The 20430-nt window shown below is 47.8% G+C and overlaps 1 protein-coding gene across 2 annotated transcripts in view; it reads left to right on the top strand.

The window, feature by feature from the left end:
* MBD3 (methyl-CpG binding domain protein 3) overlaps positions 1 to 20430 on the top strand; it is a 193289-nt gene that overhangs the window by 105806 nt on the left and 67053 nt on the right. For both annotated transcript variants that reach the window (XM_063915732.1, XM_063915722.1), the window contains exon 3: positions 3476 to 3613. In XM_063915732.1, the coding sequence (XP_063771802.1) occupies positions 3476 to 3613 (138 nt within the window). The remainder of the gene's footprint in view (positions 1 to 3475; positions 3614 to 20430) is intronic.

Genomic DNA, 20430 nt, shown 5'->3' with positions numbered 1-20430 from the left:
CTATTGGCAACATCCATTACCAGTTTCGGGCATTTCCTTTTGGCTTAACAACGGCTCCGCGAGTCTTCACCAAAGTAATAGCGGTGATGACGGTGGTACTCCGCCGTCAAGGGGTCAGGATACTGCCGTATCTGGACGACTTGTTAATCCTGGCAAATTCCCCAGATCTTCTCCTACGTCATCTGGATATGACGGTCCGGTTTCTACAAGCCCACGGGTGGCTCATCAACTGGAAGAAATCCTCCCTGGTCCCTTGCTCAGAGCATGGTGCACCTGGGAGCACTGTTGGGACACTCACAACCAGAGGTTGTTCTTGTCTCAGGAGAAAGTTTTGAAGCTTCAGGACAGGATTCGTTGCTTCCTTTCTCGTCCGCAAGGGTCGATACATTTGGCACTGCAGGTGCAGGGCCTCATGGTATCAGCATTCGACATGGTGGAGTATGCTCAATTCCATTCTCGCCCCCTCCAGAGGCTGATAATAGCCAAGTGGGACGGCCTGCCTCACCGGATCAGATCTCACATAATCTCATTGACTCCGGAGGTCCGTCTGTCGCTGCTTTGGTGGCTCCGGGACCAACAATTGTGCAGGGGTCGTCCCTTCTGGATATCCAACTGGGTCCTGTTGACGACAGATGCCAGTCTAAGAGGTTGGGGCGCGGTGCTGGAGCAGCACTCCCTTCAGGGTCTGTGGACCAAGGAGGAATCTCTCCTCTCGATCAACATTCTGGAATTGCGGACAGTCTTCAATGCATTGAACCTGGCCCAGCATTTAATTCAGAACCGACCTGTTCAAGTACAGTCGGACAACGCCACCGCAGTGGCTTACATAAATCATCAAGGCGGCACTCAAAGCCGTTTGGCAATGAAGGAAGTCTCACGGATTCTACGTTGGGCGGAATGCCATCTACCGGCCATATCTGCAATATTCATTCCGGGAGTCCTGTATTGGGAAGCGGACTTTCTCAATCGTCAGGACGTCCATGCCGGCGAGTGGGGCCTCCATCCAGAAGTGTTTCAACTTCTCGTGGAAAAGTGGGGTCTTCCAGATGTGGATCTGATGGCGTCTCGACACAATCACAAGGTTTCGGTCTTTGGAGCAAGGACAAGGGATCCTCAAGCAGCATTTGTGGATGCGCTAGCGGTGCCGTGGAGATTTCAGCTGCTGTACGTGTTCCCTCCGGTGTCACTCCTGCCCAGGGTAATTCGGAAGTTCAAGCAAGAAAATGGAAATCTGCTTCTCATAGCTTTGGCGTGGGCCAGACGGCACTGGTTCTCAGACCTGCAGGGCCTGTTGTAAGAGCGTCCAATTCTACTTCCACAATGCCCAGACCTCCTTGTTCAGGGCCCCTGTGTCTACTAGGACCTAGCCCGACTGTCTTTGACGGCGTGGGTCTTGTAGCTATCGTCTTGAGGGCTAGGGTTTTTTCTGAAGAGGTCATTAAAACTATGTTGCGGGCCCGTAAACCGGCTTCTGCTCGGATTTAACATTAGGGTCTGGCATTCCTACTTTGTTTGGTGCGCATCTAACAATTATGATGCTTCCAAGTTTAGTACAGCCAAGCTTTTGGATTTTCTGCAGCAAGGTCTAGAGTTAGGCCTGCGTCTGGCCTCCCTCAAGGTTCATATTTCTGCCTTGTCGGTGTGGTTTCAGAGAAAAATTGCAACTTTGCCTGATGTTCATTCTTTCACTCAGGGTGTGTTGCGTATCCAACCTCCCTATGTCCCGCCTGTGGCTCCTTGGGACTTGTCGGTGGTTTTGGAGGCGTTGCAGGAACCTCGATTTGAACCCCTTGGTTCAGCTGACCTTCAGTGGCTTTCCTTTAAGGTGGTCTTGCTTGCTATTGCCTCTGCTAAAAGAGTGTCTGATCTGGGTGCCTTGTCTTGTAGTTCCCCATATCTGATTTTTCACCGTGACCGGGCGGTTCTTAGGACTCGTCCCGGTAATTTACCTAAGGTGGTTTCTTCATTCCACCTTAATCAGGAGATTGTGGTTCCGGCCTTTGTATCTCCTGATTTGTCTCCCAAAGAGTGGTCTTTGGATGTGGTACGGACTCTCCGTATCTATGTGAAGAGAACTGCTTCTGTTAGGTAGTCTGATTCTCTCTTTATTCTGTTTTGGATTTCACAAATGGGGCTGGCCTGCTCACAAGCAGACTTTGGCCAGATGGATTAGAATGGTGATGGCACATGCTTATGTGAGGGCTGGTCTGTCAGCTCCTGCTCACATTACGGCCCATTCTACTCGGTCTGTTGGACCTTCTGGGGCGGCGCGCCGTGGTGCGACCCTTGAACAATTGTGCATGGCGGCTACGTGGTCCTCAGGGAACACCTTCATTAGGTTCTATGCCTTCGATACTGCCGTTTCCCAGGATGCTTCCTTTGGACGCCGGGTTCTTGTGCCCGCTACAGTGCGTCCCCTCCCATAAGGAACTGCTTTAGGACATCCCCAATGTCTATCCTTGTGGAGTCCAGTGTACCCCGCAGCAGAAAACGAGCTTTATGGTAAGAACTTACCGTTGTTAAATCTCTTTCTGCGAGGTACACTGGGCTCCACAAGGCGCCCACCCTGACGCACTTAGTTTCTTTGGGTTAGTATGGCATTAGCCGCTGACACTTCTCCTGTCGGGAGAGTGTGGTGTTTGTGGCAACTGGCAGTTGTCTCTTTTACTTGCTACTGCATTGGGCTGGTTAACAAAACTGAGCTCCTGTGCACGGAGGCGGCGCTATGCATCTTGGGAAGAAGGTCAAAGCTTTTGAGCCTGTTGGTGCTTCGGATCAAGATCCTACTCTACACCCCAATGTCTATCCTTGTGGAGCCCAGTGTACCTCGCAGAAAAAGTTTGAACAAAGGTAAGTTCTTACTATAAAACTCGTTTTTTTCCCATCTTTGGGGGTATTTCAGTTGTTTTTCCGCCTGATCTCCCATCACTTTAGGTGGGGCAGCGTTATTCTATTGATCGTGTTGGTGGCCGCGAGTAACTGTGTGCCCATTGCTTTTTTGCGCTCAAATAGATTATGCGTCTAAGACCAAAGTGGATACACTTGTTGGGTCACTGGCAAAATGAGCAAAAAGCTGGACTTGATGCACATTTCTGCTTGCCATCTCAGGACGGTGTGACTGGAAACGGCACTCGCTCTTGATTGGAACAAAAATTGAATAGCTCCGCCGAGTGCCAAAAAAAAACAATTGAATTGCACCTTTCTGTCCATATATGATCTGTAAGTGGACATCTGTTCTAATGTTATAGTAGATTTTGTTGATAGACAAAGTTTATTCAGCAGTAGGTTATGGACTTTCCAATTGGTTTTTAATCTCTTGACAGCCGTAAAATTGGGAGATTAAATCAACTGCAATGTTTGTGAAATCAAAGTTACTTTTTGCTATTTACATTGATTGATTTACTTCGGAAGACAGATGATGTGTTATTGTATTACTATAAGACCAGTTAGTAAATTGTTGCCATTCTATTTGCAGGGCAAGCCTGATCTGAACACTGCTCTCCCAGTCAGACAAACTGCTTCAATCTTCAAGCAACCGGTCACCAAAGTGACAAACCATCCCACTAACAAAGTAAAAAGTGACCCTCAGAAAGCAGTAGACCAGCCACGTCAGGTAAAAGAAAGCAGGGTTGCTACTATGCAAGATCTGCACTATGCTTTTTTTTTTTTTTGCTTTTTTTTTTTTTTTATGGTAGACATTCACACGGGGCCCGATTAAAAACGTCTAAATGTTTTTGTTTCGAATTAATATTGTACTTTATGTATAATAAAATGTTTAAACAAGTGTATGTAGTGTTTGTGTATACGTTGTTGCTTTGTAAGCGAGTTATCTGGAAAATGGGTCGACACCAGATTGTCGACATGCATATGGGCGGCATGGTCAAATGTTGACGAGTTTTTTGCAATTTAATTTTTAGAATTTCTGTGCTTTAACATCCAGATGGGCTACAACTGAGAACGGTAACTTCACCGAGGCATGGCAAGCAAAGCAAGGCACTAATTGGGGGCTCCACGTGTTGAAAGGGAAATTTTGACACAAAAAAACACCTCAAAACCTCATGTCCACCTTCGCATGTGTTGACCATTTCCATGTTGAGCTTCTATATGTCGGCCATTTGGTGCCTGCCTAGACCTTGACGACTTTCTGTCAACTCTGATCCATAACCGCAAGTATAAGTTTCCTTGTATTTTAAGTTTTCTCTGACGTCCTAGTGGATGCTGGGAACTCCGTAAGGACCATGGGGAATAGCGGCTCCGCAGGAGACAGGGCACATCCAAAGAAAGCTTTAGGATCACCTGGTGTGCACTGGCTCCTCCCCCTATGACCCCCCTCCAAGCCTCAGTTAGATTTTCTGTGCCCGACGAGAAGGGTGCACACTAGGGGCTCTCCTGAGCTCTTTGTGAAAGTTTTAGTTTAGGTTTATTATTTTCAGTGAGACCTGCTGGCAACAGGCTCACTGCATCGAGGGACTAAGGGGAGAAGAAGCGAACTCACCTGCGTGCAGAGTGGATTGGGCTTCTTAGGCTACTGGACATTAGCTCCAGAGGGACGATCACAGGTTCAGCCTGGATGGGTCACCGGAGCCGCGCCGCCGGCCCCCTTACAGAGCCAGAAGAGCGAAGAGGTCCGGAAAAATCGGCGGCAGAAGACTTTCCGGTCTTCAGATAAAGGTAGGCGCACAGCACCGCAGCTGTGCGCCATTGCTCTCAGCACACTTCACACTCCGGTCACTGAGGGTGCAGGGCGCTGGGGGGGCAGCGCCCTGAGACGCAATAAATCGATAGAAAACCTTTTATGGCTAAAATAAATGCATCACATATAACTCCTGGGCTATATGGATGCATTTAACCCCTGCCAAAACATACAAGAAAACGGATGATAAGGACGCCGAGAAAGGGGCGGAGCCTATCTCCTCAGCACACTGGCGCCATTTTCCCTCACAGCTCAGTTGGAGGGAAGCTCCCTGGCTCTCCCCTGCAGTCACTACACTACAGAAAGGGGTTAAAAAAGAGAGGGGGGCACAAATTAGGCGCAGTATAAACAATACAGCAGCTATAAAGGGAAAAACACTTATATAAGGTTATCCCTGTGTGTATATATATAGCGCTCTGGTGTGTGCTGGCAAACTCTCCCTCTGTCTCCCCAAAGGGCTAGTGGGGTCCTGTCCTCTATCAGAGCATTCCCTGTGTGTGTGCTGTGTGTCGGTACGTTTGTGTCGACATGTATGAGGAGAAAAATGATGAGGAGACGGAGTAGAGTGTCTGTAATAGTGTTGTCACCCCCTGGGGGGTCGACACCTGAGTGGATGTACTGTTGAAATTGCGTGACAGTGTCAGCTTTGTATAAAAGACAGTGGTTGACATGAGACAGCCGGCTACTCAGCTTGTGCATGTCCAGACGTCTCATACAGGGGCTCTAAAGCGCCCGTTACCTCAGATACAGACGCCGACACGGATACTGACTCCTGTGTCGACGGTGAAGAGACAACCGTGATTTCCAATAGGGCCACACATTGCATGATTGAGGCAATGGAAAAAGTTTACACTCTTCTGATAATATAAATACCACCAAAAAAAGGGGTATTATGTTTGGTGAGGAAAAACTTCCTGTAGTTTTCCTGAATCTGAGAAATAAAATGAGGTGTGTGATGATGCGTGGGTTTCCCCCCGATAACAATTGATAATTTCTAAAAAGTTATTGGCAGTATACCTTTTCCCGCCAGAGGTTAGGGTGCGTTGGGAAACACCCCCTAGGGGGGATAAGGCGCTCACACGCTTGTAAGAACAAGGGCTCTACCCTCTCTGGAGATGGCCGCCCTTAGGGATCCTGCTGATAGAAAGCAGGAGGGTATCCTAAAATGTATTTACACACATACTGGTGTTCTACTGCGACCAGCAATCGCCTCAGCCTGGATGTGCAGTGCTGGGTTGGCGTGGTCGGATTCCCTGACTGGAAATTTGATATCCTAGATAAGGACAGTATATTATTGCCTATAGAGCAATTAAAAGATGCATTTCTATATATGCATGATGCACAGCGGAATATTTGCCGACTGGCATCAAGTATAAGTGCGTTGTCCAATTATACCAGTAAAGTGGTCAGGTGATGCGGATTCCAAACGGCATTTGGAAGTATTGCCTTAAAAAAAAAAAAAAAAAAGGGGATGTACCCCAGGTCGCCTCTCAAAATAAGACGCCGTATTATCAGGCGCAGTCCTGGTTGGCAAGCGGACAAAAGGGTTCCTCTTTTCTGCTCGTGACAGAGGGAGAGGAAAATGGCTGCAGAGATCAGCCAGTTCCCAGGAACAGAAACCCTTTTCCGCCTCTGCCAAGCTCTCAGTATGACGCTAGGGCTTTACAAGTTCAGGCACGGTGGGGGCCCGTTCTCAATGAATTTCAGTGCGCAGTGGGCTCACTCGCAAGTAGACCCCTGGATCCTTCAGGTAATATTTCAGGGGTACAAATTGGAATTCGAGACGTATTCCCCTCGCCGTTTCCAAAAGTCTGTTTTACCGACGTCTCCCGCTGACAGGGAGGCAGTTTTGGAAGCCATTCACAAGCTGTATTCCCAGCAGGTGATAATTAAGGTACCCCTCCTGCAACAGGGAACGGGGTATTATTCCACACTATTGTGGTACCGAAGCCAGACGGCTCGGTGAGACCGATTTTAAAATCTAAAATCTTTGAACACCTACATACAGAGGTTCAAATTCAAAATTGAGTCACTCAGAGCAGTGATTGCAAACCTGGAAGAAGGGGACTACATGATGTCTCGGGACATCAAGGATGCTTACCTTCATGTCAAAATTTACCCTTCTCACCAAGGGTATCTCAGGTTATGGTACAGAACTGTCACTATCAGTTCAGACGCTGCCGTAGGGATGGTCCACGGCACCCCGGGTCTTTACTGAAGTAATGACCGTAATGATGATATTCCTTCGAAGGAAGGGAATTTTAGTTATCCTTTACTTGGACGATTCCCTGATAAGGGTGAGATCCAGGGAACAGTTGGAGATCGGTGTAGCACTACCTCAGGTAGTGTTGCGGCAGCACGATTGGATTCTCAATATTCCAAAATCGCAGCTGGTTCCGACGACTTGTCTTCTGTTCCTAGGGATGATCCTGGACACAGTCCAGAAAGAAGGTGTTTCTCCCGGAGGAGAAAGCCAGGGAGTTATCCGAGCTAGTCAGGAACCTCCTAAAACCGAACCAAGTCTCAGTGCATCAATGCACAAGGGTTCTGGGTAAAAATGGTGGCTTCCTACGAAGCAATCCCATTCGGCAGATTCCACGCAAGACTTTCCAGTGGAACCTACTGGACAAATGGTCCGGGTCGCATCTTCAGATGCTTCAGCGGATAACCCTGTCACCAGGGACAAGGGTATCCCTCCTGTGGTGGTTGCAGAGTGCTCATCTTCTAGAGGGCCGCAGATTCGGCATGCGGGACTGGGTCCTGGTGGCCACGGATGCCAGCCTGCGAGGCTGGGGAGCAGTCACACAGGGAAGGAATATCCAGGGCTTATGGTCAAGCTTGGAGACATCACTTCACATAAATGTCCTGAAGCTAAGGGCCATTTTCAATGCTCTAAGCTTAGCAAGACCTCTGCTTCAAGGTCAGCCGGTGTTGATCCAGTCGGACAACATTACGGCAGTCACCCACGTAAACAGACAGGGTGCCACAAGAAGCAGGAGGGCAATGGCAGAAGCTGCAAGGATTCTTCGCGGGGCGAAAAACCATGTGATAGCACTGTCAGCAGTTTTCATTCCGGGAGTGGACAACTGGGAAGCAGTTTTCCTCAGCACGACCTCCACCCGGGAGAGTAATGACTTCACCCAGAAGTCTTCCACATGATTATAAACCGTTGGGAAAAACTCGACAGGTATTGCGCCACGTCAAGGGACCCTCAGGCAATAGCTGTAGATGCTCTGGTAACACCATGGGTGTACCAATCAGTGTATGGGTTCCCTCCTCTGCCTCTCATACCCAAGGTACTGAGATTGATAAGATGGAGAGGAGTAAGCACTATATTAGTGGCTCCGGATTGGCCAAGAAGGAATTGGTAACCGGAACTTCAAGAGATGCTCACGGAGGAGATCCGTAGCCTCTACCTCTAAGAAGGGACCTGCTCCAGCAAGGACCTTGTCTGTTCCAAGACTTACCGCGGCTGCGTTGACGGCATGGCGGTTGAACGCCGGATCCTGAAGGAAAAAGGCATTCCGGATGAAGTCATCCCTATCCTGATCAAAGCCAGGAAGGATGTAACCGCAAAACATTATCACCGCATTTGGCGAAAATATGTTGCGTGGTGCGAGGCCAGTAAGGCTCGACGGAGGAAATTCAACTGGGTCGATTCCTACATTTCCTGCAAACAGGAGTATCTATGGGCCTGAAATTGGGGTCCATTAAGGTTCAAATTTCGGCTCTGTCAATTTTCTTCCAAAAAAGAACTAGCTTCAGTCCCTGAAGTTCAGACATTTGTTAAAGGGGTACTGCATATACAGCCTCCTTTTGTGCCTTTAGTGGCACTTTTGGGATCTCCAGGTGGTTTTTGGGTTCCAAAAGTCACATTGGTTTGACACACTTAAATCTGTGGAGTTAAAATATCTCACAGAAAAAGTGGTCATGCTGTTGGCTCTGGCCTGGGCCAGGCGCGTGTCAGAATTGGTGGCTTTATCCTGTAAAAGCCCTTATCTGATTTTCCATTCGGACAGGGCGGAATTGAGGACTCATCCTCAGTTTCTCCCTAAGGTGGTTTCAGCGTTCACCTGAACCAAACCTATTGTGGTGCCTGCGGCTACTAGGGACTTGGAGGACTCCAAGTTGCTAGACGTTGTCAGGACCCGGAAAATATATGTTTCCAGGACGGCTGGAGTCGGGAAATCTGACTCGCTGTTTATCCTCTATGCACCCAACTAGCTGGGTGCTCCTGCTTCTAAGCAGACTATTGCTCGTTGGATTTGTAGTACAATTCAGCTTGCACATTCTGTGGCAGGCCTGCCACAGCCAAAAATCTGTAAATGCCCACTCCACAAGGAAGGTGGGCTCATCTTGGGCAGCTGCCCGAGGGGTCTCGGCTTTACAACTTTGCCGAGCAGTTACTTGGTCAGGAGCAAATACGTTTGTAAAATTCTACAAATTTGATACCCTGGCTGAGGAGGACCGGGAGTTCTCTCATTGGGGGCTGCAGAGTCATCCGCACTCTCCCGCCCGTTTGGGAGCTTTGGTATAATCCCCATGGTCCTTACGGAGTTCCCAGCATCCACTAGGACGTCAGAGAAAATAAGAATTTACTTACCGATAATTCTATTTCTCGTAGTCCGTAGTGGATGCTGGGCGCCCATCCCAAGTGCGGATTGTCTGCAATACTGGTACATAATTATTGTTACCAAAAAAAAAAAAAAAAATTCGGGTTATTGTTGTAGTGAGCCATCTTTTCGAGAGGCTTCTCTATTATCATGCTGTTAACTGGGTTCAGATCACAAGTTGTACAGTGTGATTGGTGTGGCTGGTATGAGTCTTACCCGGGATTTAAAATCCTTCCTTATTGTGTACGCTCGTCCGGGCACAGTATCCTAACTGAGGCTTGGAGGGGTGTCATAGGGGGAGGAGCCAGTGCACACCAGGTGATCCTAAAGCTTTCTTTGGATGTGCCCTGTCTCCTGCGGAGCCGCTATTCCCCATGGTCCTTACGGAGTTCCCAGCATCCACTACGGACTACGAGAAATAGAATTATCGGTAAGTAAATTCTTATTTACTATAGGATTAGTTGCTGAATATCTGGACATTGTTTCCCAACCACAGTCCTCAAGGCACCTTAACTGTCTGTTTTAAGGATAGCCATACTTGAGCGCAGGTGACTTAACTAGCCAGAGTTATGTTGATGTAACAATTTTGTGCTTAAGCTCGGATATACTTAAAACCTGGACTGTTAGGGGAGAAGTTCAATTGTTTCTCGTCGCCGCCAGTAGATGGTGTCCAACGGAGTAATTCAATTGTTGCTTCGTTTTGCCGTGCTGAGCTGCAGGGAGAGGCATTTCAGCTCGAAGCCTCTGGTGAGCTGAAATGTGTGAAAAATTTGGGCACCCAAATGGCACTTTTCGCGATCGCACCCTTTTAGTTTGAACTGGTTTAGCTGCTTTACGCAGCCAACCCCTAAACGAATAGGTGTGATAATGGGCATCAATTGAATATTGCTCCTGAGATCTCCCGTCACTTTAGATGGGAGATAGGGTAGCGATATCATTTGAATTACCCCCATTTTGTGCTTTGAGGACAATGGATAGGAAGTGCTGATCTAGGATAATGAGTGGAGTATTAAATTATTTAAATAGTTTCCAAGTGGAGTATATCCTATCTGGAAGTTAATGTCACATTAACAGTTTTAGTAACATTTTGAACATACCGTTGACAGATTAGTCTATTCGCAGTTGAATTTCTTTCAATTTCAGATAAGGAAGGAAATAACCTGTAAATTGCACATTGAGTTCATCTGCTTACAGTAGCAGTATTATCCTTGTAAGCTGCGCTGCGTTCTACTGTATACTTTAACCTGGACACCGATGCAAAGGGTGACCATGTAAGACATGGGCCTGCGGCCCTCCAGCTGCTGTGGAACTACACATCCCAGCATGCCCTGCCACAGGTTTTCTATTAAAACATGCTAAACATTATACTCTTGCGGAAATCTCTGCTTTATTTACCAAAACTGTAAATAAATTCATTCGGTTTCAGTTGTGATTGGGGGGTGTAGCGTACACGTTCCTTTTGGACTGTATTTTTAAGTATTTCTCTTACGTCCTAGAGGATGCTGGGGTCCACATTAGTACCATGGGGTGTAGACGGGTCCACCAGGAGCCATTGGCACTTTAAGAGTTTGAGGGGTGGCTCCTCCCTCTATGCCCTTCCTACCAGACTTAGTTTAGAAAATGTGCCCGGAGGAGCCAGTCACAGCTAGGGGAGCTCTACAGAGCTGGCAACAGCCTCCCTGCTTCGTGGGACTAAGGGGAGGAGTAGTGTCCGCCCTGCGGGATATGAGCCACTATCTCCGCTGACAGGACACTGAACTGCTGAGGTGATCGTTCCCTGCCACAGGGGATCACTCACCCCAGCAGCATGCCGCCGCCGCCACCCCCTTACAGAGCTGAAGATTAGTGGCAAGTGAGTCACCGACCCCCCTAGCAAGCGGGGAGCTGGTGTGAAGATGGCGGCACACTGCGCTCCAGGGGCTCAGCGGTACATAGTGCGGCGCTGTGAGAGGCGCTCTGAGCCAGCGCCTACACTGGTCACACAGACTGTCGGGGTCCCGGGATCTCAGCCAGCATAAATCCTCAGGCCAGTATAATCCTAGGAAGAGCGGGTAGACAGCGCCATTTTGGGGCGGAGCTTCTCCTCAGAGCGGACCCAGCAGCGTTCAGCGCCATTTTCCTGCCTGCACAGCACTGTCCAAGTAGAGCAAGTCCCTCCAAAGTAACTCCATCTATCTCTCACGGTACCAGGGGGTTGTAGAAGTGGGGGAGGCTGCAAAACGACTGTGTAACCTATTAAGGTGCACAGTCAGCGCTGATAGGGGGTCTCTCTTAATATTAAAGCGCTGTGTGTGGGTTGGCTCCAATCTCTGTGTCTTTCTTGGCCATGAAACTCTGTCTGTCCTCGTGTGTGTGTGTGTGGAGTGTCTGGTCTCTTTTAAGCAATGTTCAGGGACTCTGTGTCATATGCTGCAGAGGATATGTCCTCTCAGGATGATCCCATTCCATGCAATCAGGATTGCACTGGTTTAGCACAGATTCCAGCAAGGGAGCCTGAGTGGTTATCCTCTATCAAATCTATGATTTCTCAGATTTCAAATAGGGTTGCGCAAAATTAATTTGCAACTCAGGCTTTACAGAACTCTGACAGCCTGGCCCAGTTCTGGTACATCAGGACTCCCCGCTGTATATTCACATAAAGTGCTCTTGCACAGATCATGCAGGATGATACCGATTCTGATACTACAGACGGTGATTGGGATGTGTTGCGGGGGGCAGCATCTCTTGCAAAAGGGGTGCGCAGTTGGTGATAGAGGCTATTAGGTATGTGTTGAATATTGCTGATACAACACCCGAGCAGGTTGAGGAGGCTTACTTCACTGAAAATAAGAGAGTCTCACTAACCTTCCCTGCGTCAAAGGAATTAAATGCTATTTTTGAAAAGGCTTGGGAAAACCCGGATAAAAAAATTCCAAATACCTAAAAGGGTTCTGGTAGTGTTTCCTTTCCCAGTAGAGGATAGGAAAAAATAGGAAAACCCGCCTATTGTTGACGTGTCAGTATTGATAGAGCAATGGCTATAGCCTCGTTCCAGTAACCTGTTGGTTAATTCCATGATTTTTTGTTTGAAGGTTATTGTGTCTGAGCAGTTCCTCTTGAGGCGCAGGAATTCTCCCTTAGGAATGTTCTCTACAGTCGGCGGGAAATGTGCGCTGGTTTGATGGAGAAGACTGTGGCTTTTTCTTTGCGATATAGTTCTGTTTGTAAATAGCCATCTGGTGCTCTGTATATGTTGAGATCCAAAAATGACACCAAATTTGCGCTTATGTAATGTGTCAATTTGAGGTTGATGTTATTGAGTTCCTCAATGAATGACGAAAAGTTTCTTATCGCCTTCCCATTTCAGGATGATATCATCTATGTAGTGCCACCAGGCAACTACATGTTCGGTATATTTTTCAATGGTATGATACATCACTATCTCTTTCCCACCAACCCAAGTATAGGTTGGCGTATGTTGGGGCGCAGGCTGTGCCCATAGCTGTGCCTCGGGTTTGAACGTAGAAACGATCGTTAAATGTGAAATAATTGCGCGTCAAAACAAACTCCAGGAATTCAATCAATAGGTCATGAAATTCGTTATCGGACATCTCCAGAAAATATCTTACTGCTCGTATGCCAATGTCGTGATTGATGCTGGTGTATGATTCAACATCAAGCGTCACCGGAAGGTGGTCATCATCTAGTTTGACGTCATGTAGTTTTCTCTGACGTCCTAAGTGGATGCTGGGGACTCCGTCAGGACCATGGGGATTAGCGGCTCCGCAGGAGACAGGGCACAAAACTAAAGCTTTAGGATCAGGTGGTGTGTACTGGCTCCTCCCCCTATGACCCTCCTCCAAGCCTCAGTTAGGTTTTTGTGCCCGTCCGAGCAGGGTGCAATCTAGGTGGCTCTCTTAAGGAGCTGCTTAGAAAAAGTTTTTAGGTTTCTTATTTTCAGTGAGTCCTGCTGGCAACAGGCTCACTGCATCGAGGGACTTAGGGGAGAGAAGTTCAACTCACCTGCGTGCAGGATGGATTGACTTCTTAGGCTACTGGACACCATTAGCTCCAGAGGGAGTCGGAACACAGGTCTCACCCTGGGGTTCGTCCCGGAGCCGCGCCGCCGACCCCCCTTGCAGATGCTGAAGATTGAAGGTCCAGAAACCGGCGGCAGAAGGCTTTTCAGTCTTCATGAAGGTAGCGCACAGCACTGCAGCTGTGCGCCATTGTTGTCACACACTTCACACCAACGGTCACGGAGGGTGCAGGGCGTTGCTGGGGGCGCCCTGGGCAGCAATGTATAATACCTTATTCTGGCTAAAAATACATCACATATAGCCCCTGGAGGCTATATGGATGTATTTAACCCCTGCCAGGTCTCAGAAAAACGGGAGAAGAAGCCAGCCGAAAAGGGGGCGGGGCCTATTCTCCTCAGCACACAGCGCCATTTTCCCTCACAGAAAGGCTGGTGGGAAGGCTCCCAGGCTCTCCCCTGCACTGCACTACAGAAACAGGGTTAAAACAGAGAGGGGGGGGCACTTATTTGGCGATATGTATGTATGTATGTATATATATATATATATATATATATATATATATATAATATATATATTAAAATGCTATAAGGGAAAAACACTTATATAAAGGTTGTCCCTGTATAATATAGCGTTTTTGGTGTGTGCTGGCAAACTCTCCCTCTGTCTCCCCAAAGGGCTAGTGGGGTCCTGTCCTCTATCAGAGCATTCCCTGTGTGTGTGCTGTGTGTCGGTACTTGTGTGTCGACATGTATGAGGACGATGTTGGTGAGGAGGCGGAGCAATTGCCGGTAATGGTGATGTCACTCTCTAGGGAGTCGACACCGGAATGGATGGCTTATTTAAGGAATTACGTGATAATGTCAACACGCTGCAAGGTCGGTTGACGACATGAGACGGCCGGCAAACCAATTAGTACCTGTCCAGGCGTCTAAAACACCGTCAGGGGCGTTAAAACGTCCTTTTACCTCAGTCGGTAGACACGGACACTGACTCCAGTGTCGACGGTGAAGAAACAAACGTATTTTCCTTTAGGGCCACACGTTACTTGTTAAGGGCAATGAAGGAGATGTTACATATTTCTGATACTACAAGTACCACAAAAAAGGGTATTATGTGGAGTGTGAAAAAACTACATGTGGTTTTTCCTGAATCAGATAAATTAAATGAAGTGTGTGATGATGCGTGGGTTTCCCCCGATAGAAAATTATTGGCGGTATACCCTTTCCCGCCAGAAGTTATGGCGCGTTGGGAAACACACCTTAGGGTGGATAAGGCGCTCACACGCTTATAAAAACAAGTGGCGTTACCGTCTCCAGATACGGACGCCCTCAAGGAGCCAACTGATAGGAGGTTGGAAAATATCCTAAAAAGTATATACACACATACTGGTGTTATACTGCGACCAGCGATCGCCTCAGCCTGGATGGGCAGCGCTGGGGTGGCTTGGTCGGATTCCCTGACTGGAAATATTGATACCCTTGACAGGGACAGTATTTTATTGACTATAGAGCTTTTAAAAGATGCATTTCTATATATGCGAAACTCTGGCATCAAGAGTAAGTGCGATGTCCATATCTGCCAGACGATGTTTATGGACACGACAGTGGTCAGGTGATGCAAATTCCAAACGGCACATGGAAGTATTGCCGTATAAAGGGGAGGAGTTATTTGGGGTCGGTCCATCGGACCTGGTGGCCACGGCAACAGCTAGAAAATCCACCTTTTTTTTTACCCCAAGTCACATCTCAGCAGAAAAAGACATAGTCTTTTCAGCCTCAGTCCTTTCGTCCCCATAATATCTGCCCAGGGATAGAGGTAAGGGAAGAAGACTGCAGCAGGCAGCCCATTCCCAGGAACAGAAGCCTTCCACCGCTTCTGCCAAGTCCTCAGCATGACGCTGGGGCCGTACAAACAGGTGCGGTGGGGGGGTCGTCTCAAGAGTTTCAGCACGCAGTGGGCTCACTCGCAAGTGGACCCCTGGATCCTACAAGTAGTATCCCAGGGGTACAGATTGGAAATTCGAGACGTCTCCTCCTCGCAGGTTCCTGAAGTTTGCTTTACCAACGTCTACCTCCGACAGGGAGGCAGTATTGGAAACAATTCACAAGCTGTATTCCCAGCAGGTGATAATCAAAGTACCCCTCCTACAACAAGTAAAGGGGTATTATTCCACACTATATTGTGGTACTGAAGCCAGACGGCTCGGTGAGACCTATTCTAAATGGAGTCACTCAGAGCAGTGATAGCGAACCAGGAAGAAGGGGACTATATGGTGTCCCTGGACATCAAGGATGCTTACCTCCATGTCCAAATTTGCCCTTCTCACAAAGGGTACCTCAGGTTCGTGGTACAAAACTGTCACTATCAGTTTCAGACGCTGCCGTTTGGATTGTCCACGGCACCCCGGGTCTTTACCAAGGTAATGGCCGAAATGATGATTCTTCTTCAAAGAAAAGGCGTCTTAATTATCCCTTACTTGGACGATCTCCTGATAAGGGCAAGGTCCAGAGAACAGTTGGAGGTCTGAGTAGCACTATCTCAAGTAGTACTACGACAGCACGGGTGGATTCTAAATACTCCAAAATCGCAGCTGTCTCCGACGACACGTCTGCTGTCCCTAGGGATGATTCTGGACACAGTCCAGAAAAAGGTGTTTCTCCCGGAGGAGAAAGCCAGGGAGTTATCCGAGCTAGTCAGGAACCTCCAAAAACCAGGAAAAGTGTCAGTGCATCATTGCACAAGGGTCCTGGGAAAAATGGTGGCTTCTTACGAAGCGATTCCATTCGGCAGATTTCACGCAAGAACTTTTCAGTGGGATCTGCTGGACAAATGGTCCGGATCGCATCTTCAGATGCATCAGCGGATAACCCTGTCTCCAAGGACAAGGGTGTCTCTTCTGTGGTGGCTGCAGAGTGCTCATCTACTAAAGTGCCACAGTTATGCATTCAGGACTGGGTCCTGGTGACCACGGATTCCAGCTTGAAAGGCTGGGGAGCAGTCACACAGGGAAAAAATTTCCAGGGAGTGTGATCAAGTCTGGGGACTTCTCTCCGCATAAATATACTGGAGCTAAGAGCAATTTACAATGCTCTAAGCTTAGCAAGACCTCTGCTTCAAGGTCAGCCGGTATTGATCCAGTGGGACAACATCACGGCAGTCGCCCACGTAAACAGACAGGGCGGCACAAGAAGCAGGAGGACAATGGCAGAAACTGCAAGGATTCTTCGCTGGGCGGAAAATCATGTGATAGCACTGTCAGCAGTTTTCATTCCGGGAGTGGACAACTGGGAAGCAGACTTCCTCAGCACGACCTCCACCCGGGAGAGTGGGGACTTAATCGAGAAGTTGTTTCCACATGATTGTGCACCGTTGGGAAAGACCAAAGGTGGACATGATGGCGTCCCGCCTGAACAAAAAACTGGACAGGTATTGCGCCAGGTCAAGAGACCCTCAGGAAATAGCTGTGGACGTTCTGGTAACACCATGGGTGTACCAGTCGGTGTATGTGTTCCCTCCTCTGCTTCTCATACCAAAGGTACTGAGAATTATAAGACGTAGAGGAGTAAGAACTATACTCGTGGCTCCGGATGGGCCAAGAAGGACTTGGTACCCGGAACTTCATGAGATGCTCACAGAGGACTCAGGGCCTCTGCCGATAAGAAGGGACTTGCTTCAGCAAGTACCATGTCTGTTCCAAGACTTACCGCGGGTGCGTTTGACGGCATGGCGGTTGAACGCCGGATCCTAAGGGAAAAAAGGCATTCCGGAAGAGGTCATTCCTACGCTGGTCAAAGCCAGGAAGGAGGTGACCGCACAACATTATCACCACATGTGGCGAAAATATGTTGCGTGGTGTGAGGCCAGGAAGGCCCCACGAAGAAATTTCAACTCGGTCGATTCCTGCATTTCCTGCAAACAGGAGTGTCTATGGGCCTCAAATTGGGGTCCATTAAGGTTCAAATTTCGGCCCTGTCGATTTTCTTCCAGAAAGAATTGGCTTCAGTTCCTGAAGTCCAGAAATTTGACAAGGGAGTACTGCATATACAACCCCCTTTTGTGCCTCCAGTGGCACTGTGGGATCTCAACGTAGTCCTGGGATTCCTCAAATCACGTTGGTTTAAACCGCTCAAATCTGTGGATTTGAAATATCTCACATGGAAAGTGACCATGATGTTGGCCCTGGCCTCGGCCAGGCGAGTGTCAGAATTGGCGGCTTTGTCTCACAAAAGCCCATATCTGATTGTCCATTCGGACAGGGCAGAGCTGCGGACTCGTCCCCAGTTTCTCCCTAAGGTGGTGTCAGCGTTTCATCTGAACCAGCTTATTGTGGTACCTGCGGCTACTAGAGACTTGGAGGACTCCAAGTTGCTAGATGTTGTCAGGGCCCTGAAAATATAGATTTCCAGGACGGCTGGAGTCAGGAAAACTGACTTGCTGTTATCCTGTATGCACCCAAAAAACTGGGTGCTCTTGCTTCTAAGCAGACGATTGCTAGTTGAATGTGTAGTACAATTCAGCTTGCACATTCTGTGGCAGGACTGCCACAGCCAAAATATATAAATGCCCATTCCACAAGGAAGGGGGCTCATCTTGGGCGACTGCCCGAGGGGTCTCGGCTTTACAACTTTGCCGAGCTGCTACTTGGTCAGGGGCACACCCTGGCTGAGGAGGACCTGGAGTTCTCTCACTCGGTGCTGCAGAGTCATCCGCACTTTCCCGCCCGTTTGGGAGCTTTGGAATAATCCCCATGGTCCTGACGGAGTCCCCAGCATCCACTTAGGACGTCAGAGAAAATAAGATTTTACTTACCGATAAATCTATTTCTCGTAGTGGATGCTGGGCGCCCATCCTAAGTGCGGATTGTCTGCAATACTTGTACATAGTTATTGTTACCAAAAAAAAAATCGGGTTGTTATTGTTGTGAGCCGTCTGTTCAGAGGCTCCTACGTTTGTCATACTGTTAACTGGGTTTAGATCACAAGTTATACGGTGTGATTGGTGTAGCTGGTATGAGTCTTACCCGGGATTCAATATCCTTCCTTATTGTGTACGCTCGTCCGGGCACAGTATCCTAACTGAGGCTTGGAGGAGGGTCATAGGGGGAGGAGCCAGTACACACCACCTGATCCTAAAGCTTTAGTTTTGTGCCCTGTCTCCTGCGGAGCCGCTAATCCCCATGGTCCTGACGGAGTCCCCAGCATCCACTACGGACTACGAGAAATAGATTTATCGGTAAGTAAAATCTTATTTTTGTAATATGTCCGTTGTGTCGCGCAAGTATGATGCAAGATTCAGTACGTGTTGACGCAAGTGTAAATCCAGAAAGGTGCTGGGTTTCTCTAACAGGCCACCTTGTCCAGAGACAATGGGGCATCCTGGTGGGAGTGTGATATTCTTGTGGACCTTAGGTAGTAGGTATAGAGTAGGGGTTTTAGGTTTGGATGTGATGAGATATACTTTTTCTTCTTTGGTTATTGTGCCAGATGAATATGACTGATCCAGGATTCTATTCAGAGCGATCCTGTAATTATCCGTGAGATCGAATGTTATTTGTTTATAACATTGTGTGTCTCCTAATTGTCGCATCGCCTCAAAGTTGTACATGGTCTTGGGCCACAAGACTATATTGCCTCCTTTGTCGGAGTGCTTGATAAACTATATCTGACCAGGATTGTATTTCACGTAAGCTTCTCCCCTCTTCTTTACTCAAGTTGTCATTGTAAAAGGATCCATTTTTGGATCTAATGTAGATCTTATCCAGGTTCCTAGCAACCAATTCTTGGAAAAACTCTTTATTTTTGCAGAGATATGTTCTGGAGGAAAAAAGGTGGATTTTTTTCTTGCATCTGGATTGGATGTCATCATTCTCTAAACCTGAGGATTGTAGTTCTTCTAATGCTTCAATCTCATCTGTCGTAAGGGAATCTGTTTCACTGGCCTCTCGATTGGTGTCGGTTTAGTGATCTTCCTTATTTAGAAAGAATTTTTTCAGAAGTTGTTTACTCCCAAAGAGTTTCAGATTTTTCTCCCACATAAAGCGATTCAGGGTTGTGTAGGCGAGAAAGATGGTCCTTTTGCTAATACTGTGATGTGTTCTTTAGTGAGGATTTTGTCAGAGAAGTTGATTACTTTTAGGTTGTCTCCTTGCATTACTTCCTCCTGTTGTTCCTGACTGGGTATTTCGGTGGCCCGTATAGTTCCCAATCTGTTTGTTCTCGTGGCTTTCTTGCTTCCCCTTCTAGTCTTCCTCTTTTGTCGGAATCTTGTCCTTCCACCTCTCCTGTCAGAACCTAAACAATAGGATGAAGTATTGGATTCGTCTCTGTAGTTGTGGGTTTCCGGAATCTGAGAATTCCTCGCCCCCTGAGGATTCTGCCTCAGATGAGGTATATCTGTCAGGATGACCAGTTCGTTCTCTCCATGTAGAGCAGTAATTTTCAACCTTTTTTTACTCGCGGCACACAGAACAACATTTTAAAATTGCCAAGGCACACCATCAGTTCCCCAACAGAAAAAAAACACACACATTCGCCCTCATAGTAAAAAAAAAAAAAAAAATCCACACAGAAAAAACAATCACATTGCTCCCCACATGAATTATTCACATTGTTCCCCCCATAAATCCATAAATTCTATTCTCCCTCATAAATCCTATTGAAATCCTATTGTTCCCCACAGGAGAAATAAAATAACAAATATTATCAGTCGGGCAGGTGTGGATATTGGTGTGCAATTAAAAGTTGTGTATGCAGGCGGGAACTGGAAGATGTGTATGCAGGCGGGTGGGCTGGCTGGGTGGTGAGACGCGGCGGCTGTGGCATAGGTCATGGCCGCAGCACGACTGATCCTCTAAGAAGATCCCGGGTCAACAGTTCACTCTGAAGGTGCAGGAAGCTGCTCTGGCTCCGCGGCACACCTTGCAACTGGTCGCGGCACACTAGTGTGCCACGGCACACTGGTTGAAAAAGCCTGATGTAGAGGTTCTGTTCCAACGGAATATATTCCCGGATTTGAAATCCCTCATATCTCTCACAAATTTTTTTTTCTTTCTATTATTTTTTTGTTCGTATGGTTCAAGATCTTTTTTGATCTTAGCAAAGGTGTT

The sequence above is a fragment of the Pseudophryne corroboree genome, chromosome 1 (genome assembly GCF_028390025.1).
Source record: "Pseudophryne corroboree isolate aPseCor3 chromosome 1, aPseCor3.hap2, whole genome shotgun sequence".
In the NCBI taxonomy this organism is placed as follows: Eukaryota; Metazoa; Chordata; class Amphibia; order Anura; family Myobatrachidae; genus Pseudophryne; species Pseudophryne corroboree.
The sequence above is the reverse complement of the archived record's forward strand: the minus strand, read 5'-3'. Positions and strand labels throughout refer to the sequence as shown.